The sequence below is a fragment of the Oncorhynchus mykiss genome, chromosome 6 (genome assembly GCF_057628025.1).
Source record: "Oncorhynchus mykiss isolate SJ-2025 chromosome 6, ASM5762802v1, whole genome shotgun sequence".
Classification (NCBI taxonomy): Eukaryota; Metazoa; Chordata; class Actinopteri; order Salmoniformes; family Salmonidae; genus Oncorhynchus; species Oncorhynchus mykiss.
In genome coordinates this window covers 74240790-74263393 of record NC_143027.1, presented here as the reverse complement: position 1 = coordinate 74263393, position 22604 = coordinate 74240790, and the positions used below count along the sequence as shown (strand labels likewise).

The 22604-nt window shown below is 42.7% G+C and overlaps 1 protein-coding gene across 9 annotated transcripts; it reads right to left on the bottom strand.

Moving 5' to 3' along the window:
- Positions 1 to 7475: 7475 nt before the first annotated feature.
- On the bottom strand, positions 7476 to 22574 carry LOC110526565 (zinc finger protein 143B). 9 transcript variants are annotated; one of them, XR_016496862.1, is made up of 16 exons: positions 22129 to 22297; positions 21214 to 21326; positions 20997 to 21086; positions 20653 to 20748; positions 20358 to 20483; positions 19676 to 19869; positions 19488 to 19553; positions 19299 to 19412; positions 19105 to 19180; positions 18753 to 18878; positions 18381 to 18560; positions 18043 to 18270; positions 17022 to 17149; positions 11175 to 11518; positions 10803 to 10904; positions 7476 to 7955 (listed from the first exon to the last, which is right to left on the bottom strand). XR_016496862.1 is itself a non-coding variant. In XM_021607637.3 (16 exons), the coding sequence occupies exons 2-16, from the start codon at positions 21317 to 21319 to the stop codon at positions 7875 to 7877; spliced, it is 1869 nt and encodes a 622-aa protein (XP_021463312.3). In that variant the 5' UTR covers positions 21320 to 21326; positions 22129 to 22574; the 3' UTR covers positions 7476 to 7874. The 9 variants fall into 9 exon arrangements, 7 of the variants coding, with proteins under 7 accessions (XP_021463312.3, XP_021463314.3, XP_090094973.1 ...); XR_016496863.1 differs by having other exon boundaries at positions 20653 to 20736; positions 22129 to 22255; XM_021607637.3 differs by having other exon boundaries at positions 11175 to 11330; positions 22129 to 22574.
- Between the last annotated feature and the right edge of the window lie 30 nt (positions 22575 to 22604).

The window sequence follows — 22604 nt, the reverse complement described above, 5'->3', positions numbered from 1 at the left end:
TGAAGAATCAACAACAAGTGGGACACAATCATGAAGTGGAATGACATTTATTGGATATTTCAAACTTTTTTAACAAATCAAAAACTGAAAAATTGGGCGTGCAAAATTATTCAGCCCCTTTACTTTCAGTGCAGCAAACTCTCTCCAGAAGTTCAGTGAGGATCTCTGAATGATCCAATGTTGACCTAAATGACTAATGATGATAAATTCAATCCACCTGTGTGTAATCAAGTCTCTGTATAAATGCACCTGCACTGTGATAGTCTGAGGTCCGTTAAAAGCGCAGAGAGCATCATGAAGAACAAGGAACACACCAGGCAGGTCCGAGATACTGTTGTGAAGAAGTTTAAAGCCGGATTTGGATAGAAAAAGATTTCCCAAGCTTTAAACATCCCAAGGAGCACTGTGCAAGCGATAATATTGAAATGGAAGGAGTATCAGACCACTGCAAATCTACCAAGACCTGGCCGTCCCTCTAAACTTTCAGCTCATACAAGGAGAAGACTGATCAGAGATGCAGCCAAGAGGCCCATGATCACTCTGGATGAACTGCAGAGATCTACAGCTGAGGTGGGAGACTCTGTCCATAGGACAACAATCAGTCGTATATTGCACAAATCTGGCCTTTATGGAAGAGTGGCAAGAAGAAAGCCATTTCTTAAAGATATCCATAAAAAGTGTTGTTTAAAGTTTGCCACAAGACACCTGGGAGACACACCAAACATGTGGAAGAAGGTGCTCTGGTCAGATGAAACCAAAATTGAACTTTTTGGCAACAATGCAAAACGTTATGTTTGGCGTAAAAGCAACACAGCTGAACACACCATCCCCACTGTCAAACATGGTGGTGGCAGCATCATGGTTTGGGCCTGCTTTTCTTCAGCAGGGACAGGGAAGATGGTTAAAATTGATGGGAAGATGGATGGAGCCAAATACAGGACCATTCTGGAAGAAAACCTGATGGAGTCTGCAAAAGACCTGAGACTGGGACGGAGATTTGTCTTCCAACAAGACAATGATCCAAAACATAAAGCAAAATCTACAATGGAATGGTTCAAAAATAAACATATCCAGGTGTTAGAATGGCCAAGTCAAAGTCCAGACCTGAATCCAATCGAGAATCTGTGGAAAGAACTGAAAACTGCTGTTCACAAATGCTCTCCATCCAACCTCACTGAGCTCGAGCTGTTTTGCAAGGAGGAATGGGAAAAAATTTCAGTCTCTCGATGTGCAAAACTGATAGAGACATACCCCCAAGCGACTTACAGCTGTAACCGCAGCAAAAGGTGGCGCTACAAAGTATTAACTTAAGGGGGCTGAATAATTTTGCACGCCCAATTTTTCAATTTTTGATTTGTTAAAAAAGTTTGAAATATCCAATAAATGTCGTTCCACTTCATGATTGTGTCCCACTTGTTGTTGATTCTTCACAAAAAAATACAGTTTTATATCTTTATGTTTGAAGCCTGAAATGTGGCAAAAGGTCGCAAAGTTCAAGGGGGCCGAATACTTTCGCAAGGCACTGTACATGAGGTGAGTATGTAAACAAAGTGGCATAGTTAAAGTGGCTAGTGATACATGTATTATATAGATGCAGTCAATGATATAGAGTACAGTATATACGTATGCATATGAGATAAATAATGTTACTTACCCTACATTATTCAAGGTAGCATTGTTAAAAGTGGCTAGTGATATATTTACATCATTTCCCATCAATTCCCATTATTAAAGTGGCTGGAGTTGAGTCAGTGTCAGTGTCAGTGTGTTGGCAGCAGCCACTCAATGTTAGTGGTGGCTGTTTAACAGTCTGATTGCCTTGAGATTGAAAAACAGCTTCTGTCTCTCGGTCCCAGCTTTGATGCACCTGTACTGACCTCGCCTTCTGGATGATAGCGGGGTGAACAGGCAGTGGCTCGGGTGGTTGATGTCCTTGATGATCTTTATGGCCTTCCTGTAACATCGGGTGGTGTAGGTGTCCTGGAGGGCAGGTAGTTTGCCCCCAGTGATGCGTTGTGCAGACCTCACTACCCTCTGGAGAGCCTTACGGTTGTGGGCGGAGCAGTTGCCGTACCAGGCGGTGATACAGCCCGCCAGGATGCTCTCGATTGTGCATCTGTAGAAGTTTGTGAGTGCTTTTGGTGACAAACCAAATTTCTTCAGCCTCCTGAGGTTGAAGAGGCGCTGCTGCGCCTTCTTCACGATGCTGTCTGTGTGAGTGGACCAATTCAGTTTGTCTGTGATGTGTATGCCGAGGAACTTAAAACTTGCTACCCTCTCCACTACTGTTCCATCGATGTGGATAGGGGGGTGTTCCCTCTGCTGTTTCCTGAAGTCCACAATCATCTCCTTAGTTTTGTTGACATTGAGTGAGAGGTTTATTTTCCTGACACCACACTCCGAGGGCCCTCACCTCCTCCCTGTAGGCCGTCTCGTCGTTGTTGGTAATCAAGCCTACAACTGTTGTGTCGTCCACAAACTTGATGATTGAGTTGGAGGCGTGCGTGGCCACGCAGTCGTGGGTGAACAGGGAGTACAGGAGAGGGCTCAGAACGCACCCTTGTGGGGCCCCAGTGTTGAGGATCAGCGGGGTGGAGATGTTGCCTACCCTCACCACCTGGGGGCGGCCCGTCAGGAAGTCCAGTACCCAGTTGCACAGGGCGGGGTCGAGACCCAGGGTCTCGAGCTTGATGACGAGCTTGGAGGGTACTATGGTGTTGAATGCCGAGCTGTAGTCGAACAGCATTCTCACATAGGTATTCCTCTTGTCCAGATGGGTTAGAGCAGTGTGCAGTGTTTCTTGAGATTGCATCGTCTGTGGACCTATTTGGGCAGTAAGCAAATTGGAGTGGGTCTAGGGTGTCGGGTAGGGTGGAGGTGATATGGTCCTTGACTAGTCTCTCAAAGCACTTCATGATGACGGAAGTGAGTGCTACGGGGCGGTAGTCGTTTAGCTCAGTTACCTTAGCTTTCTTGGGAACAGGAACAATGGTGGCCCTCTTGAAGCATGTGGGAACAGCAGACTGGTATAGGGATTGATTGAATATGTCCGTAAACACACCGGCCAGCTGGTCTGCGCATGCTCTGAGGGCGCGGCTGGGGATGCTGTCTGGGCCTGCAGCCTTGCGAGGGTTAACACGTTTAAATGTCTTACTCACCTCGGCTGCAGTGAAGGAGAGTCTGCATGTTTTCGTTGCAGGCCGTGTCAGTGGCACTGTATTGTCCTCAAAGCGGGCAAAAAAGTTATTTAGTCTGCCTGGGAGCAGGACATCCTGGTCCGTGACTGGGCTGGATTTCTTCTTGTAGTCCGTGATTGACTGTAGACCCTGCCACATGCCTCGTGTCTGAGCCGTTGAATTGAGATTCTACTTTGTCTCTGTACTGACGCTTAGCTTGTTTGATAGCCTTGCGGAGGGAATAGCTGCACTGTTTGTATTCGGTCATGTTACCAGTCACCTTGCCCTGATTAAAAGCAGTGGTTCGCGATTTCAGTTTCACGCGAATGCTGCCATCAATCCACGGTTTCTGGTTAGGGAATGTTTTAATCGTTGCTATGGAAACAACATCTTCAACGCACGTTCTAATGAACTCGCACACCGAATCAGCGTATTCGTCAATATTGTTATCTGACGCAATACGAAACATGTCCCAGTCCACGTGATGGAAGCAGTCTTGGAGTGTGGAGTCAGCTTGGTTGGACCAGCGTTGGACAGACCTCAGCGTGGGAGCCTCTTGTTTTAGTTTCTGTCTGTAGGCAGGGATCAACAAAATGGAGTCGTGGTCAGCTTTTCCGAAAGGAGGGCGGGGCAGGGCCTTATATGCGTCGCGGAAGTTAGAGTAACAATGATCCAAGGTTTTTCCACCCCTGGTTGCGCAATCGATATGCTGATAAAATTTTGGGAGTCTTGTTTTCAGATTAGCCTTGTTAAAATCCCCAGCAACAATGAATGCAGCCTCCGGATGAATGGATTCCAGTTTGCAAATAGTCAAATAAAGTTTGTTCAGAGCCATCTGCTTGGGGGGGATATATATACACGGCTGTGATTATAATCGAAGAGAATTCTCTTGGTAGATAATGCGGTCTACATTTGATTGTGAGGAATTCTAAAATCAGGTGAACAGAAGGATTTGAGTTCCTGTATGTTTCTTTCATCACACCATGTCTCGTTAGTCATAAGGCATACGAAGAAGTTACAGGTCTGTGAGAGCCAGAAATCTTGCTTGTTTGTAGGTGACCAAATACTTATTTTCCACCATAATTTGCAAATAAATTCATAAAAAAAATCCTACAATGTGATTTTCTGGATTTTTTTTCTCCTTTTGTCTGTCATAGTTGAAGTGTACCTATGATGAAAATTACAGGCCTCATCTTAAGTGGGAGAACTTGCACAATTGGTGGCTGACCAAATACTTTTTTGCCCCACTGTATAGTTAAAGTGACTATGCATATATGATAAACAGAGAGTAGCAGCAGCGTAAAAAGAGGCTTTGGGGGGCGAGAGAACATTCTATGACTGGGGTGGCTGGGGTCTTTGACAATTTTTAGGGCCTTCCACTGACACCGCCTGGTGAAGAGGTCCTGGATGGCAGGCAGCTTAGCCCCAGTGATGTTCTGGGCCGTACGCCGAGCAATTGCCGTACTGGGCCGTACGCCAAGCAATTGCCGTACCAGGCAGTGATGCAACCAGTCAGCATGTTCTCGATGTTGCAGCTGTAGAACCTTTTGAGGATCTCAGGACCCATGCAAAATCTTTTTAGTTTCCTGAGGGGGAATAGGCTATGTCGTGAACTCTTTACGACCGTCTTGGTGTGTTTGGACCATTCTAGTTTGTTGTTGATGTGGACACCGAGGAACTTGAAGCTCTCAACCTGTTCCATTACAGCCCCGTCGATAAGAATGGGGGCGTGCTCGGTCTTCCTTTTCCTGTAGTCCACAATCATCTCCTTAGTCTTGGTTACGTTGAGGGATAGGTTATTATTCTGGCACCACACGGCCAAGGTCTCTGACCTCCTCCCAATAGGTTGTCTCGTTGTTGTCTGATCAGGCCTACCACTTTTGTGTTGTCTGCAAACTTTATGGTGTTGGAGTCGTGCCTGGCCATGCAGTCGTGGGTGAACAGGGAGTACAGGAGGGGACTGAGCACACACCCCTGTGGAGCTCCAGTGTTGAGGATCAGCATGGCAGATGTGTTGCTACCTACCCTCATCACCTGGGGGTGGCCCGTCAGGAAGTCCAGGATCCAGTTGCAGAGGGAGGTGTTTAGTCCCAGGATCCTTAGCTTAGTGATGAGCTTTGAGGGTACTATGGTGTTGAATGCTGAGCTGTAGTCAATTAATAGCATTCTCACATAAGTGTTCCTTTTGTCCAGGTGGCAAAGGGCAGTGTGGAGTGCAATAGAGATTGCATCATCTGTGGATCTGTTTGGGCGGTATACAAATTGGAGTGGGTCTAGGGTTTCTGGGATAACGATGTTGTGAGCCATAACCAACCTTTCAAAGCACTTCATGGCTACGGACGTGAGTGCTACGGGTCTGTAGTCATTTAGGCAGGTTGCCTTTGTGATCGTGGGCACAGGGACTATGGTGGTCTGCTTGAAACATGTTGGTATTACAGACTCATTCAGGGACATGTTGAAAATGTCAGTGAAGACACCTGCCAGTTTGTCAGCACATGCCTGGAGCACACATCCTGGTAATCCGTCTGGCCACGCAGCCTTGTGTATGTTGACCAGTTTAAAAGGTCTTACTCACGTTGGCTACGGAGTGTGTGATCACACAGTCATCAGGAACAGCTGATGCTCTCATGCATGCCTCAGTGTTGCTTGCCTCGAAGCGAGCATAGAAGTGATTTAGCTCGTCTGGTAGGCTTGTCACCGGGCAGCTCGCAGCTGTGCTTCCCTTTGTAGTCTGTAATAGTTTGCAAGCCCTGCCACATAAGACGAGCGTTGGAGCGGGTGTAGTATGATTCAATCTTAGCCCTGTATTGATGCTTTGTCTGTTAGATGGTTCGTCGCAGGGCATAGCAGGATTTCTTGGAAGCTTCCGGGTTAGAGTCCCGCACCTTGAAAGTGGCAGCTCTACCGTTTAGCTCAGTGCGAATGTTGCTTGTAATCCATTGCTTCTGGTTGGGGTATGTACGTACAGTCACTTTTTGATAGACCGAGTCACTGTTGCTTCCTGCTTTAATTGTTGCTTGTAAGCAGGAATCAGGAGGATAGAGTTGTGGTTGGATTTACCAAATGGAGGGCGAGAGAGAGCTTTGTACACACCTCTGTGTGTGGAGTACAGGTGATCTAGAATTATTTTCTGCCTGGTTGCACATTTAACATGTTGATAGAAACTTGGTAGAACTGATTTAAATTTCCCTGCATTAAAGTCTCCGGCCACTAGGAGCACCGCCTCTGGGTGAGTGGTTTCCTGTTTGCTTATTTCCTTATACAGCTGACGGAGTGCGGTCTTAGTGACAGCATCTGTCTGTGGTAGTAAATAGACAGCCACAAAAAGTATAGCTGAAAACTCTCTAGGCAAGTAGTGTGGCCTGCAATTTATCACAATATACTCTACTTCAGGCGAGCAAAATCTAGACTTCCTTAGATTTCGTGCACCAGCTGTTGTTTACAAATATGCACAGACCCCTGTTCTATCTTGCCGGTGCAGCGTTTATCCCGCTAGCTGAATATCCATGTCTTCATTCAGCCACGATTCTGTGAAACATAGGATATTACAGTTTTTGATGTCCTGTTGGTAGGATATTCGTGATCGTACCTCGTCTAATGTATTGTCCAATGATTGCACGTTGGCGAGTAGTATTGACGGTAACGGCAGCTTTCCCAGTCGCCTTCTCCGGGTCCTGACCAGGCATCCGGCTCTTTGTCCTCTGTTCCTGCGTCGCTTTCTCTTGCAAATAACGGAGATGGCGGTCCTGTGGGGTGTTTGTTGTAGAAAAAAAATCTTCTAATCCGAGGTGAGTGATCTCGGTCCTGGTATCAGACCGAGATATCCAGAAGCTCTTTTTTGCTGTAAGATACAGTTGCAGAAACATTCTGTACAAAATAAGTTAGAAATAACGCAAAAAAACCCCACATAATAGCACAATCGGCTGGGTGCCCGTAAAACTGCTGCCATTTCTTCCAGCGCCATTTTATAACCTCAGCTAATCTTATAGCATTCACAATATACATTGATCATTTCTGAAATTGCTTCTTGGTATATCATTCAATTATTTACACAAAAAGCAAATATGCTCCAAAATCTTAAATTGATAAGAATTGTCTAACTGCTCATATAATAGTATGAGTTGACGTAAAGATGTGGTAGACATTTTAAGCACTTGCTATCAACAAATATCACACTGGGTCTTACACATACAAATAAATTCAATAAAATACTAAACAATATCCTGTTTCAATAGTAATCAAGTAGATTGCAGATGATACATCTACAACATTATCACAAAAACAATTAGTGCAAATATATAGAATTGTACTGCTTTATTTAACAACCAATGTGTATCCATTATTTGTACACATTCAAAGTTAAAATATATGCTGGATTCAAAACATTGGCTATTTACTGTATTTACACAGAATACAATATTCACACATGGAAAAATGGTACCAAAAGTCCAAACACACCTTACATTTCTTAATCTCATTCATGCAGCAACACACATCTTACTCAACAAAGTAATGGATGTTTCAGCATTACAGACTCTTGGTGCAGCCATATCAAAATGTCTATTTACAAATCTTAATAAAGAATTCCATGTTTGATTTAAGAACAATACCCTTAAGTCAGAAAACTGTAGAATCTGTATAGATCAGTTGTTCTCGTCATATCAAATATTTCAATAGAAATTGAAAGGCTTATCTTATCTAATCATCCAATCCCATCTCTCCTTGTTGTATTCTTGATGCTATCCTGATGGCTTCTTCGAGTGAAGGTTGTTCACTGAGCTAGGAAACAGAAAGTTTGAAATCACACACTGAGAAAACAATATTATTTATGCAAAATTGATGGTCTGATCAGGTGTAAGTAACATAATACAAAATCTCGTCATTAGTGTGAGAGCAAAATACTTTTATTGTATCAAATGTTTTTTTATGCAACAGAATAGAGGGTTCTTATAACTATTGTCTGTGTGAACTGAAAGTGGGCCTCTGGGAGATAACTGACAGGAGATTTACGATGTATTTTGGGTGATAAAACCTGAAGAGACCACAATTAATGAGTTAATGTTTTGTTCTATATGGAACCAGGGAGAGATGACCCCAGGGCAAGATCTTGGTCTCTACACAAAGATAACTGTTTTTACAGCAGATACTTAGAATTCACAGCAGACAGTATCTTTCATACAAATCTTTACCTCGTGACCCATTCCACACATATGTTGTTTGTCATGTAGACTGAAAGGGGTGTATCTTGGCTATAAAATACATTTGTACTTATGTCTCGGGGCTCTCAACAAATTTGTCGACCAGCCATCATTATCGTAGAGCACTCAATCGATTCACACACACACACAGTGGGGAGAACAAGTATTTGATAACCTGCAAAATTGGCAGTGTTTCCTACTTACAAAGCATGTAGAGGTCTGTCATTTTTATCATAGGTACACTTCAACTGTGAGAGACGGAATCTAAAACAAAAATCCAGAAAATCACATTGTATGATTTTTAAGTAATTAATTTGCATTTTATTGCATGACATAAGTATTTGATACATCAGAAAAGCAGAACTTAATATTTGGTACAGAAACCTTTGCAATTACAGAGATCATACGTTTCCTGTAGTTCTTGACCAGGTTTGCACACACTGCAGCAGGGATTTTGGCCCACTCCTCCATACAGACCATGTCCAGATCCTTCAGGTTTCGGGGCTGTCGCTGGGCAATACGGACTTTCAGCTCCCTCCAAAGATGTTCTATTGGGTTCAGGTCTGGAGACTGACTAGGCCACTCCAGGACCTTGAGATGCTTCTTATGGAGCCACTCCTTAGTTGCCCTGGCTGTGTGTTTTGGGTCGTTGTCATGCTGGAAGACCCAGCCACGACCCATCTTCAAAGCTCTTACTGAGGAAAGAGGTTGTTGGCCAGATCTCACGATACATGGCCCCATCCATCCTCCCCTCAATACGGTGCAGTCGTCCTGTGCCCTTTGCAGAAAAGCATCCCCAAAGAATGATGTTTCCACCTCCATGCTTCACAGTTGGGATGGTGTTCTCGGGGTTGTACTCATCCTTCTTCCTCCAAACACGGCGAGTGGAGTTTAGACCAAAAAGCTCTATTTTAGTCTCATCAGACCACATGACCTTCTCCTACTCCTCTGGATCATCCAGATGGTCATTGGCAAACTTCAGACGGGCTTGGACATGCGCTGGCTTGAGCAGGGGGACCTTGCGTGCGCTGCAGGATTTTAATCCATGACGGCGTAGTGTGTTACTAATGATTTTCTTTGAGACTGTGGTCCCAGCTCTCTTCAGGTCATTGACCAGGTCCTGCCGTGTAGTTCTGCGCTGATCCCTCACCTTCCTCATGATCATTGATGCCCCACGAGGTGAGATCTTGCATGGAGCCCCAGACCGAGGGTGATTGACCGTCATCTTGAACTTCTTCCATTTTCTAATAATTGCGCCAACAGTTGTTGCCTTCTCACCAAGCTGCTTGCCATTGTCCTGTAGCCCATCCCAGCCTTGTGCAGGTCTACAATTTTATCCCTGATGTCCTTACACAGCTCTCTGGTCTTAGCCATTGTGGAGAGGTTGGAGTCTGTTTGATTGAGTGTGTGGACAGGTGTATTTTAATACAGGTAATGAGTGGAGAACAGGAGGGATTCTTAAAGAAAAACTAACAGGTCTGTGAGAGCTGGAATTATTACTGGTTGGTAGGTGATCAAATACTTATGTCATGCAATAAAATGCAAATTAATTACTTAAAAATCATACAATGTGATTTTCTGGATTTTTGTTTTAGATTCCGTCTCACAGTTGAAGTGTACCTATGATAAAAATTACAGACCTCTACATGCTTTGTAAGTAGGAAAACCTGCAAAAATCGGCAGTGTATTAAATACTTGTTCTCCCCACTGTACGTGTGTGTTGTATTGACCTGCTCCCTTATTATTAAATATTATTCACTTTAGTGAATAAAGATTTATTTTAAGTATAACTCTGACTTGTGTGCTAAGTTTGTCTCTCCTCATTTGATAGTAAAGAAATGAACCACCACATTAGATACTTTAGTTTAGTTTAAAAATTAAGTCTCCTCCCATTGCAGTAAACAGAAGGCGTCAAAGGCGTCATGTAGGTGTCAAAGGGAAGCAAACCTACATAGCAGACTGACGGATGAAGTCTACAAGGATGAGTCAAGACTAACCTTATTTACTTAAAACACCTTGTATTAACATCACAATGGAAGGACTGATGTGATCGTTGAAAATAAATAAATACCAACACACTGAATGTTTTTGTTTCTATTTAGCAAGGGATTTGTCTGGAATAGACAGGAGAGGTGCAGAGTTTCTAAAACACGTGTACCTCAAGACTGAATAGGACACTTAGTGATGGTCAATACAAAAAGAGGCCTAATCTCAGATTCACACTGCTGTAGGCCAGCTCAGTGACTACAACATACTGAACTGTACTTCTTTTGTAAGGCTGTGAGTTAGGCTAACAAACAGCTGTTTGTTAAAGCTACTGCAGTGTCATTTGAACTCGTTATGCTTCTCAGCATCCAATGGGAATATATTGTGTGGCCTGCTTGTATGTTGCAATACTTGGTGTTTTGTGTCAGAGGGAGTCCCCTACCTGGACAGCGATCTGTGTGCCGTTTGAGGTGGCTAACAGAGTGACAGGGTGAACCCCCTCCTCTGTCTGTATGCCCTGAAAGGAGGCCAAATCAATGGCCACCTGGGGGGGGGGGGGAGAGGTCCAACATGTATTAAGACCTAAAGTCCAAAACGCATCACAAATGACAATGATTAGTAAGTCTGAAAGGGGGTTTTGCCCATTAAGTGGAAAGTAGACAGTTCTATTGGTGTTTGCTGTGGGTGCGTTGATAGAAATAGAATCACTAGTCATCATTCTAGTTCTGTCACTGTTAATGTATCAAACAGAACTAAAGACAGGGACACATTTGGGTATTTCAGATCATGGTGGTAAAGTTTTAGTAAAACTCACCTGCTCTTCTGTACCATCTGCTGCTACCATGGTGACTGAATGTGTACCATCTGCATTAAGCATTTCATGGGAAGGAACCGTGAAGGTGGTGCCATCACTGGTTACCATGGTAATTGTGTTTCCCAATGCCTGCATGTCAGCCTGGGAGATACTGACCTGGGAATGAAAAGCATGTAACATTTTATCATACACTAACTTATGACTTACCATTTGCCCTCAATGAAATATTGTATAGCTAAACAAAGCGGTCTTCTGTGGGATGCATTGGAGTCAACATGGGCCAGTATCCTTGTGGAACGCTTTCGACACCTTGTACAGTCCATGCCAGATGAATTGAGGCTGTTCTGAGGGTAAGGGGGGGTGGGGGTTGAAACTCAATATTAGGAAGGTGTTCTTAATGTTGTGTACACTTAATGTATAACATTTGTATGTGACAACTATTTAAGATGCATACTTTCAGTTTTTCCAATCTCACTTCACTCGCGCATAAGAGGGAGGCTTGCAGTACTGGCACATGTGCAGACCAAATACACTGCTGGAACGCCGATTTAACTTTTACATGTCCTTATAATTGGAAAGATTACTCAGAAAACCAGGTGTTTTAATCGCTTAGTTCGATTATGACCATACACTGATTAAGATAAGCATAGGTAGGGGTTTACACAACTAATGCCATACTTGGCCCTCTGTCATAATCAGTCTCATATTTAATTATTAGTGTGCATGTAAAACATCCTCAGTGTACGGTGCCATGGGTAAAGAGGTGTGAAGATGTAGGGGGATAAATGGAGTTGTTGAGACATTAATTAAGAGAGGTAACATAGAAATATAATGAATATGCTTATTCTAGTTTAGTATTTGCTAACCTGTTGGGTAGTGAAGTGTGTTCAAACACACATCCTTTAGTGGGGTGCAAGGCCAAAAAAACTAGGTAGAAAATAAAGAGCCTGCACCCGCACAAGCTCCACCACACACACCTTTATTCACAAACAACATTTCCATCCTTTTAGCCATTTCTTGTGAATGCCATCTAATTCATTTATTATGACAACTACTATTTGGTATCAACATATGTTTTGTCTACCTGAAATGTCTACACGGTTATAATATTCAATCAATAAATAAATAAATACAGTGCATTTGTTAAGTATTCAGACACCTTATTCCCCCCCCCCCCACTGTTATGTTATATATAGCCTTAATCTAAAATCGATTTTTATTTTTATTCTCAGCAATCTACACACAATTCCCCATAATGACAAAGCGAAAAACGGGTTTAGAAATGTTTGCACATCTATTAAAAATAACAGAAATACCTTATTTACATAAGTATACAGACCCTTTGCTAGGAGACTCGAAATTGAGCTCAGGTGCATCATGTTTCCATTGATCATCCTTGAGATGTTTCGACAACTTGATTGGAGTCCAACTGTGGAAAATTCAATTGATTGGACATGATTTGGAAAGGCACACACCTGTCTTTATAAGGTTCCACAGTTGACAGTGCATGTCAGAGCAAAAACCAAGACATGAGGTCGAAGGAATTGTCCATAGAGCTCCGAGACAGGATTATGTCAGGGCACAGATCTAGGGAAGGGTACCAAAACATTTCTGCAGCATTGAAGGTCCCAAAGAACACAGCGTTCTCCATCATTCTTAAATGGATTAAGTTTGGAACCACCAAGACCCTTCCTGAGCAATCAGGGGAGAAGGACCTCGGTCAGGGAGGTGACCAATAACCCGATGGTCACTCTGAAAGAGCTCCAGAGTTCCTCTGTGGAGATGGTTGTCCTTCTGGAAGGTTCTCCCATCTCTGCAGCACTCCACCAATCAGGCCTTTATGGTAAAGTGGTCAGACGGAAGCCACTCCTCATTAAAAGGTATAAGACAGCCTGCTTGGAGTTTGCCAATGGGCACCTAAAGGACTCTCAGACCATGAGAAAGATTCTCTAGTCTGATGAAATCAAGATGAATTTCTTAGACCTGAATGCCAAAAATCACATCTGGAGGAAAACTGGCACCATCCCTATGGTGAAGCATGGTGTTGGCAGCATCATGCTTTGGGGATGTTTTTCAGTGGCAGGTACTGGGAGACTCGTCAGGATCGAGGCAAAGGTGAACAGAGCAAAGTACAGAGATCCTTGATGAAAACATGCTCCAGGGCTGCCGAGTGGCGCACTGCATCTCAGTGCTAGAGGCGCCATTACAGACCCTGGTTAGTTTCCAGGCTATATCACAACCGGTTATGATTGGGAGTCGCATAGGGTGGCTCACAATTGACCCAGCGTTGTCTGGGTTAGGGTTTGGCCGGGGTAGGCTGTCATTGTAAATACGAATTTGTTCTTAACTGACTTACCTAGTTAAATAAAGGAAGGTAAAACAAAAAGTTCACCTTCCAACAGGACAACAAACACAGTCAAGACAACTCAGGAGGGGCTTTGGGACAAGTCTCTGAATGTCCTTGAGTGGCCCAGCCAAAGCCCGGACGACTTGAACCCGCTCGATCAAACATCTCTGGGGAGACCTGAAAATAGCTGTGCAGCAACCACCTCATCCAACCTGACAGAGCTTGAGAGGATCTGCAGAGAAGAATGAGAGAAACTCCCCAAATACAGGTGTGCTAAGCTTGTAGCATCATACATATATATGACTCGAGGCTGTAATCGCTGCCAAAGGTGCTTCAACAAAGTACTGAGTAAAGGGTCTGAATACTTATGTAAACGTATATTTCAGTTTTCTAAAAATGAGTATTTGCTTTGTCATTATGGGGTATTGTGTGTAATTTTAATGAAAATTAAAAAAAACTATAATCAATTTTAGAATAAGGCTGTAATGTAACAAAATGTGGAAAAATTGAAGGGGTCTGAATAATTTCTGTATTTCACCTTTATTTAACCAGGTAGGCCAGTTGAGAATAAGTTCTCATTTTCAACTGCGACCTGGCCAAGATAAAGCAAAGCAGTGCGACAAAAACAGAGTTACACATGGGATAAACAAACATACAGTCAATAACACAATAGAAAAATATATGTACAGTGTGTGCAAATGAAGTAAGATTAGGGAGGTAAGGCAATAAATAGGCCATAGTGGCCTGTACATAGCCCATAGGACAATAAATAGGCCATAGTGGTGAACCAATTACAATTTAGCAATTAAACACGAGCGATAGATGTGCAGAAGATGAATGTGCAAGTAGAGATACTGGGGTGCAAAACAGCAAACAAATAAATAATGGGGATGAGGTAGTTGGGTGTGCTTTACAGAAGGGCTGTGTACAGGTACAGTGATCGGTAAGCTGCTCTGACAGCTGATGCTTAAAGTTAGAGAGGGAGATATAAGACTACAGCTTCAGTGATTTTTACAATTCGTTCCAGTCATTGACAGCAGAGACCTGGAAGGAAAGGCGGCCAAAGTAGGTGTTGGCTTTGGGGATGACCAGTGAAATATACCTGCTGGAGTGCGTGCTACAGGTGGGTTTTGCTATGGTGACGAGTGAGCTGAGATAAGGCAGGGCTTTACCTGGCAAAGACTTATAGATGACCTGGAGCCAGTGGGTGTAGTAGTAAGGGCCAGCCAATGAGAGCATACAGGTCGCAGTTGTGGGTAGTACAGTTGAAGTCGTAACTTTACATACACTTAGGTTGGAGTCATTAAAACTCATTTTTCAACCACTCCACAAATTTCTTGTGAACAAACTATAGTTTTGGCAAGTCGGCTAGGACATCTACTTTGTGCATGACACAAGTAATTTTTCCAACAACTGTTTACAGACAGATTATTTCACATATAATTCACAGTATCACAATTCCAGTGGGTCAGAAGTTTACATACACAAAGTAGACTTTGCCTTTAAACAGCTTGGAAAATTCCAGAAAATCATGGCTTTAGAAGCTTCTGATGGGCTAATTGACATAATTTGAGTCAATTGGAGGTGTACCTGTGGATGTATTTCAAGGCCTACCTTCACACTCAGTACCTCTTTGCTTGACATCATGGTAAAATCAAAAGAAATCAGCCAGGACCTTAGATAAAAAAAAATTGTAGACCTCCGCAAGTCTGGTTCATCCTTGGAAGCATTTACCAAATGCCTGAAGGTACCGCGTTTGTCTGTACAAAGAATAGTACGCAAGTATAAACACCATGGGACCTCACAGCCGCCATACCGCTCAGGAAGGAGACGCATGAGGTCTCCTAGAGATGAACGTACATTGGTGCGAAAAGTGAAAATCAATCCCAGAACAGCAGCAAAGGACATTGTGAAGACGGAGGAAACGGGTACAAAAGTATCTATATCCACAGTAAAACGAGTCCTATATCGATATTACCGTAAAGGTCGCTCAGCAAGGAAGAAGCCACGCTCCAAAACCACCATAACAAAGCCAGACTAAGGTTTGCAAGTGCACATGGGGACAAAGACTGTACTTTTTGGAGAAATGTCTTCTGGTCTGATGAAACAAAAATACAACTGTTTGGCCATAATGACCACCGTTATGCTTGGAGGAAAAAGGGAGAGGCTTGCAAGCTTCAGAACATCATCCTAACCGTAAATTCCGGAGGTGGCAGCATCATGTTGTTGGGGTGCTTTGCTGCAGGAGGGACTGGTGCACTTCACAAAATAGATGGCATCATGAGGATATATTGAAGCAACATCTCAAGACATCAGTCAGGAAGTTAAAGCTTGGACGCAAATGGGTCTTCCAAATAGACAATGACCCCAAGTATTCTTCCAAAGTTGTGGCAAAATGGCTTAAGAACAACAAAGTCAAGGTATTGGAGTGGCCATCACAAAGTCCTGACTTCAATCCTATAGAAAATTTGTGGGCAGAACTGAAAAAGCGTGTGCGAGCAAAGAGGCCTACAAACTTGACTCAGTTACACCAGCTCTGTCAGGAGGAATGGGCCAAAATTCACCAAACTTATTGTGGGAAGCTTGTGGAAGTCTACCTGAAACTTTTGACCCAAGTTAAACAATTTAAAGGCAATGCTACCAAATACTAATTGAGTGTATGTAAACTTCTGACCCACTGGGAATGTGATGAAAGAAATAAAAGCTGAAATAAATCATTCCCTCTACTATTATTCTGACATTTCACATTCTTAAAATAAAGTGGTGATCCTAACAGACCTAAGAGAGGGAATTTTTTACTAGAATTAAATGTCAGGAATTGTGAAAAACTGAATTTAAATGTATTTGGCTATGGTATGTAAACTTCTGACTTCAACTGTATATGGGGCTTTGGTGACAAAACTAATGGCACTGTGATAGCAAATTGGATGCAGTCTGAGTAGATCGTTGGAGGCTATTTTGTAAATGACGTCGCCAAAGTCAAGGATCGTTAGGATAGTCAGTTTTACGAGGGTATGTTTGACAGCATGCGTGAAGCAGGCTTTGTTGCGAAATAGGAAGCTGATTCTAGATGCTTAATATGTCTGGAAGGAGAGTTTACAGTCTAACCAAACACCTAGGTATTTGTAGTTGTCCACATATTCTAAGTCAGAACAATCCAGAGTAGTGCTGCTAGACGGGTGGGCGGGTGCAGGCAGAAATCGGTTGAAGAGCATGCAATTAGTTTTACTAGCATTTAAAAGCAGTTGGAAGCCGCGGAAGTAGTGTTGTATGGCATTGAAGCTCGTTTGGAGGTTCGTTAACACAGTGTCCATAGAAGGGCCAGATGTATACAGAATGCTGTATATATACCCACACACATCATATATAAAAATCGCCTTTCAACTTACATGTATAGACTGCTCTAATTGATGCTTGTCCTAAGGCTATAAATATGGGTGTGGTACACTTCAGGTGAAATTATTAAATTAATGTGCAGACACCATTTCTTTTAAACTAACCTGTTGGGTTCCATCTGGGTGTGTTATGAGCTGCACATGCTGCTGACCAATGGGCTCAGTCATCTGTTCCGAACAGGACTCCTCCTCCTCAACCTGGGCAAAATTCACTGAGGGATCATCGATGGCCTCTGAATCACATGGAATAACAACAATGACATTTCTCAATAATTGTCTCGTGACTCAAGTCATTACTCTGGTTGCAGTCCTGATAAGGGCATAACAGCAGTCAGAGATTCACCGTGAGTCAACCTTTAAACACTGAGGTATACGTCAGACTTTAGAGGTAATCTACAGGTAACTGCCAAAATAAAGCATACGCTTGAGCAAATTAGGAGTACAAAGTATATTGAAAGCAGGTTCTTCCACACAGGTGTGGTTCCTGAGTTAATTAAGCAATTCAAAAACATCCCATCATTTTTAGGGTAATGTTTAAAATGCCCATTTACCCATTATTTTGGCTACCATGGCTAGAAGAAGAGATCTCAGTTTATCTGAAAGAGGGATCTACAAGGAGCATAGGGGGTTTTAAAGAGTGTGTGTCTCAGCCACCAGATCTCAACTCAATTGAACACTTATGGGAGATTCTGGAGTGGGCCTGAGACAGCGTTTTCTATCACCTTCAACAAAAAACAAAATTATGGAATTTCTCATGGAAGAAAGGTGTCACATCCCTCAAATAGAGTTCCAGACACTTGTATGCCAAGGCGCATTGAAGCGGTTCTGGCGGCCCAACGTCCTATTACGACACTATGTTGGCGTTTCCTTTGTTTTGGCAGTTACCTGTATGTGGGTATAAAGTTACCTATTTGTGTATAGTGAACGGTAATTTTGAACAGTGTATTATTGCCTGATTTGCAGACAAAGTTGTTGTGGTCACCACTAGTTATACCTTCGTACACATAGGTTGGGTTCTTTTTTTTCTCCTCCCCAAAAAACAGAGGAGAGGAAAGACAAATAAGATGAAGTCATCCATTGATGACTAATACATCTGTGTAAGGTGGTGTTGACTTCCAAGCCTGACCTGTAGGGGGTTCATAGTAGGCCTCCTGCTCTTCCTCAATGGGCTCTGTGACGTTATGAGCTGTGCGTTTGTGCATGGCCAGGGTGGAGATCTGCTTGTAGGTCTTCCCACAGTGGTTGCAGTTGTAGGGCTTGCATGGTGTGTGGACAACGTGGTGTTTGTAAAGGCTGGAGTACTCTGTGAACCGCTTGTCACAGCCTGGGACTGTGCAAACGTAAGGCTTCTCTCCTGTAAATATATCCCATTCATGAATCACACTGTAAAAGGCCACACTACAAAAAGGACTGAATAATGTTGTTGTGTGACTTTTAACAAAAAGAAACAGAAGAACTACATACCTGTGTGGATCCTCACGTGGTTCTTATAGTTGGTGGCACTGGCAAAGGCTCGCCCACAGCCAGGCTCTGTACAGTAGTAAGGCCTCTCCCCTGTGTGTGTGCGAATGTGCACCTTCCTGATGTTAGAGGTAGTAAACGATCTCCCGCACCCCTCAAACGGGCACATGAATGGCTTCTCTCCTACAGTACAGAGGGGATGATGAGCTTGTTCAAGACCTCTTCAAGTTCATGGATGAGATCATTTATAAAACAGCATGATCAAATGACTTCTAATCCAAATCCGAGGGCAAAAATAAAAACTAGTTGTACACTGTAGATTGCATATGTAGGGATAAGACTAGGTATAAGTCTGACTCTGGACAAGTTTTGTACCTGTGTGGGTTCTGATGTGCTTTTGGAGGTCACCTGACGTCTTGAACGACTTTGCACAGTGCACTTCCTGGCAGCGATAAGGCTTCTCACCAGTATGTGTCCTGATGTGACTTTTCAGGCCATACCCTTTTGGGGAAAAAAACACATTTTGCTGAGTTGGAAACACATGCTGTAGATTTAATGGATCACAGTCACACTGACCGACATTGTTCAGATAATGAGTGAGAAATTGTTGAAACTGATATCTCCTTAGCCATTTCAACAAGGTTACTATGACATATGCCTAGTGCACCTCAGCTTCATATCACAAAGGTTTTATGACCTTTGCATTAGTCTGAAGGTCGTTTATTACCTGTAGCAAACTTCTTTCCACACCCCAGGTGATCACACAGATATGGCCGGTCACCTGTGTGGTACCTCTCATGTACCTGCAGAGGGCAGAAAAGAGAAAATCACAAGATAAACAGATGTCATTTGGACCAATTGAATCTGACTCATTCTACATTCAAGAACCCAAGTCATTTTCAGGGAGTGAGTGTGATTTACCTTCAGATGGTGTGCTGTTGTGTAGAGTTTCCCACAGCCCTCATAGTCACAGCGGAAAGATTTCTCTGTAGGCTGCTCCCTAGAACTACGACCACTCTGCCTTTGAAGCACAATCTGAAAGAAATATGTATCCTATGTAAGCTGCTGGTAAATATGATATGACATAGATAAACATGAGAAGTATAGTACCTGCATCTGCACACCACAATCTTGCTCAGCTCTCATCAGTACGGAGTTGACATCATCAGCCTCCACCTGAGAAAACAAAAGGGGGAAATAACCAGTGACCATTTTACCTCAAACAGATAAGGTATTTGAAAATTCCATATAATGCTGAGTCGATGAGCTGTAAAGATACAATGTCAAAAACAAACTACCTTGGCGGTGTATTGTTCTAGCACGTTGATGGTCTCTTGGTCGAGGGTTCCATCAGCGTTCAGGTCTGACACTGTTCCATCTGCCTGGATGGCCAGGATGGTGTTGGTCTGAGGCATCTGTACTGTGTGCTGGATGTAAGCTGTGGTGCCATCCTCCAGCTGAACAGCCTGCAGGGTATTCTGGTCATAGGTATCTGTGAGGGAGTTTGTTAAGTTTAATACCCTATGGCAAAAAGTTGTTTTATTTCATTTACCCATCCAAATTTCTGAAGAAAAAAATTAAACACGGGGTAAAAACACATTTACAAAAGGTTTACAACAATCTTAAAAATATGCAATATGCAGAAATCACTGCCATTTCCTAGTTGCTATTTTATTTTAAGTTTGCTTAATTTCAGTTTATGTGACAAAACAAGCAATGTAGAGAATCATTGTACCATCTAAATCTCTGAAATATATTTTCAATAACCAAAACTATTATATTTTCGGCTGTTTGATGCATGTGTACAAAACCGAAAGTAAAAGATGCAAAAACTAAATTTAAGATCGGGAAGCATAGAAATAGCGCATATAATAGATTGACCACTTATTAGACTTGCTTTCAATGAGAATGACATTTCTATGTGAATTTGGTGAGGTCACCCAAAAGGTTACATGTCGCAGCTTTAAGATTGAGACAAACCTTTTGGCGTGTGGATGTAAGCTGTTGTGCCATCTTCCAGCTGCACAGCCTGACCATCCTCAAGTCTCAGACCATCTCCTCCAATTACATCACACAAAGGGGATCCTGTCCACCTGTTGGCCTCCTCTGATAAGTAAAAATGGGGAAATATTGATAACTATAATAATTTTCCCATTACAATACAGTTTAATCTTAAAGTGAATAGTGTCAGGAATAAGCTAAATATGAAAAAGCTAAATAAGCAATGATTCATTATAACACAGCAATAATTAACATTGCTAAGAGGAAAACAGACCTGCTCTTGGCATTGATACATGTTGGACATATGCAGTAGATCCATCCTCCAGCTGAATGACCTGTCCATCCATGAACTTGCCATCTGAAATGGAGACTGCACTCTTCAATCAGACTGCTCTCATCAAATAATGGACTAAATCATGCTAATAATCCATAGAAAGAAGAAATCTGTCATGACTTGGCCAAGCAAGGTTATCAACTCTTTCTACATGGTCAGACCGTGGGGGGGGGGGGGGGGGGGGGGGGTTACTTTATGGGGCAGTGTTCACTGTTAGTCAAGCCAATATCTTTATGGCCACTCTCCATTACTGTATGATTGGAGATGATTGACATTTGAGTTACCTTTAGGGTTATGCTGTATGTAAGCTGTAGAGCCATCTGCAAGGGTCACAGCCTGCAAACTCACAGTGTCCATGTCCATCTGATCACCGTCTATTGAACAAAAATGACACAAGAAGAAAAAAAAATGCCGCCAGATGTACAACAGCATGTGTAAGTAACTTTTTCCTTTGCTGGAAACTTGACAGAATCCCCACCAATAAATTGAAAGTGAACTTACCCGAAACAGCCTCTGCCAAACAGAGAGTGACCTGCTGAGTGTCTCCACCTGCATTTTGGAACTCTGCAATGCCCTGGGAGTCCCGGTTAATCTGAGCCAAAAGCATTGTTGCTCTGTCCAGACGAACACACACACATTATAGTCACTGTATATGTGGCTGCAGTCAGCCACTGCAGTAGCCTGAGGCACAATGGTCATTTATGGATGCGACGAGACCCACGTTATACAATTAGGTAGCAATGTCTGTTGCATTACTAGATCTGATACGTACACTAATAAAAATCAAACTTCCAGCTGACATGTTGTACAACAGCAGATAGATTCAACAGTTCATGCTGTTGCCAAGTTGGATGGAACTTGATAGGAAAGTCAACAGTGCAGCTTCAGCTAGCTATGTCAGACAACGTTACCGTATCAAATATGAATGTGATTGGTATGGGATATTTGTTACCTATACCTAGGTAGCTATAGGTAACGAACTAAATTTGACAGAAACGTTAGCTGAGAACAGTTTTTGTTCGATTAACGTTAACTAACCGACACTCTATGATAATTTATTTAACGTTAGCTAGCTAGTTTGTCATTTATGTATCTACTAGCTAACAATGTGGAGAAAATGAAAGTTATTTAGCTAAAGAAAGTCAATGGGGAAATCGAGTTTACAGATTAGCCTCTTAAACGAACTGCTAACGTTAACTAGTTAGTAGTGTGAAGAGCGCGGACAAATAATTTGCTAGTGCTAATTAGCATGTGGGCTAGCGAATAATACACTTTTTTAGACAATACATGATTTAAACTATGGTTTAATTGAGTATATTTCTCATAGCAAACGCCTAGCACAGCTATCCCCTTCCGTCTCCCAAACTGGATATGGCTGTAGAAAGGCACACTGGGTAAAATCACATTTATACGAACCTCTAAAATTTCCAACAATCCCTTCGGTTCGACCACCATGCATCAGGGCAGGAAATGTTCTCCTGTGCGCGCACCCTTGAACATGTACAAAGATAGCATTTGCCCCGACATGATCTGTATGATTGGCAAATATTTCAGTCGCGCAAGCTACTAGTAATCTCATTGGTTCAAAGTCCTTTCATTCATTGGTTGATGACCTCCCCTTTTCACTTATTTTTCTCATTCCGCTTTTGGGGTGTTCCATACGCCATTCTGGATCACAATTACGACCGCTTAACTTTGCTCAAAAATTCCAGCGGTTTCCAATAAATTATTTAACTTCACCTATGTTATTATACTTCATATTAGTGCTGTTCGTTCAGCACAACAAATATAGAATCTTAAACGTTTCCGAAGTTGGACACAGCCATTTTGGAACCGCAAAGCCTCATGGTAGCCTAAAGTCGAGCGAGGTAATGTGGGCAATGCAGTTGAAT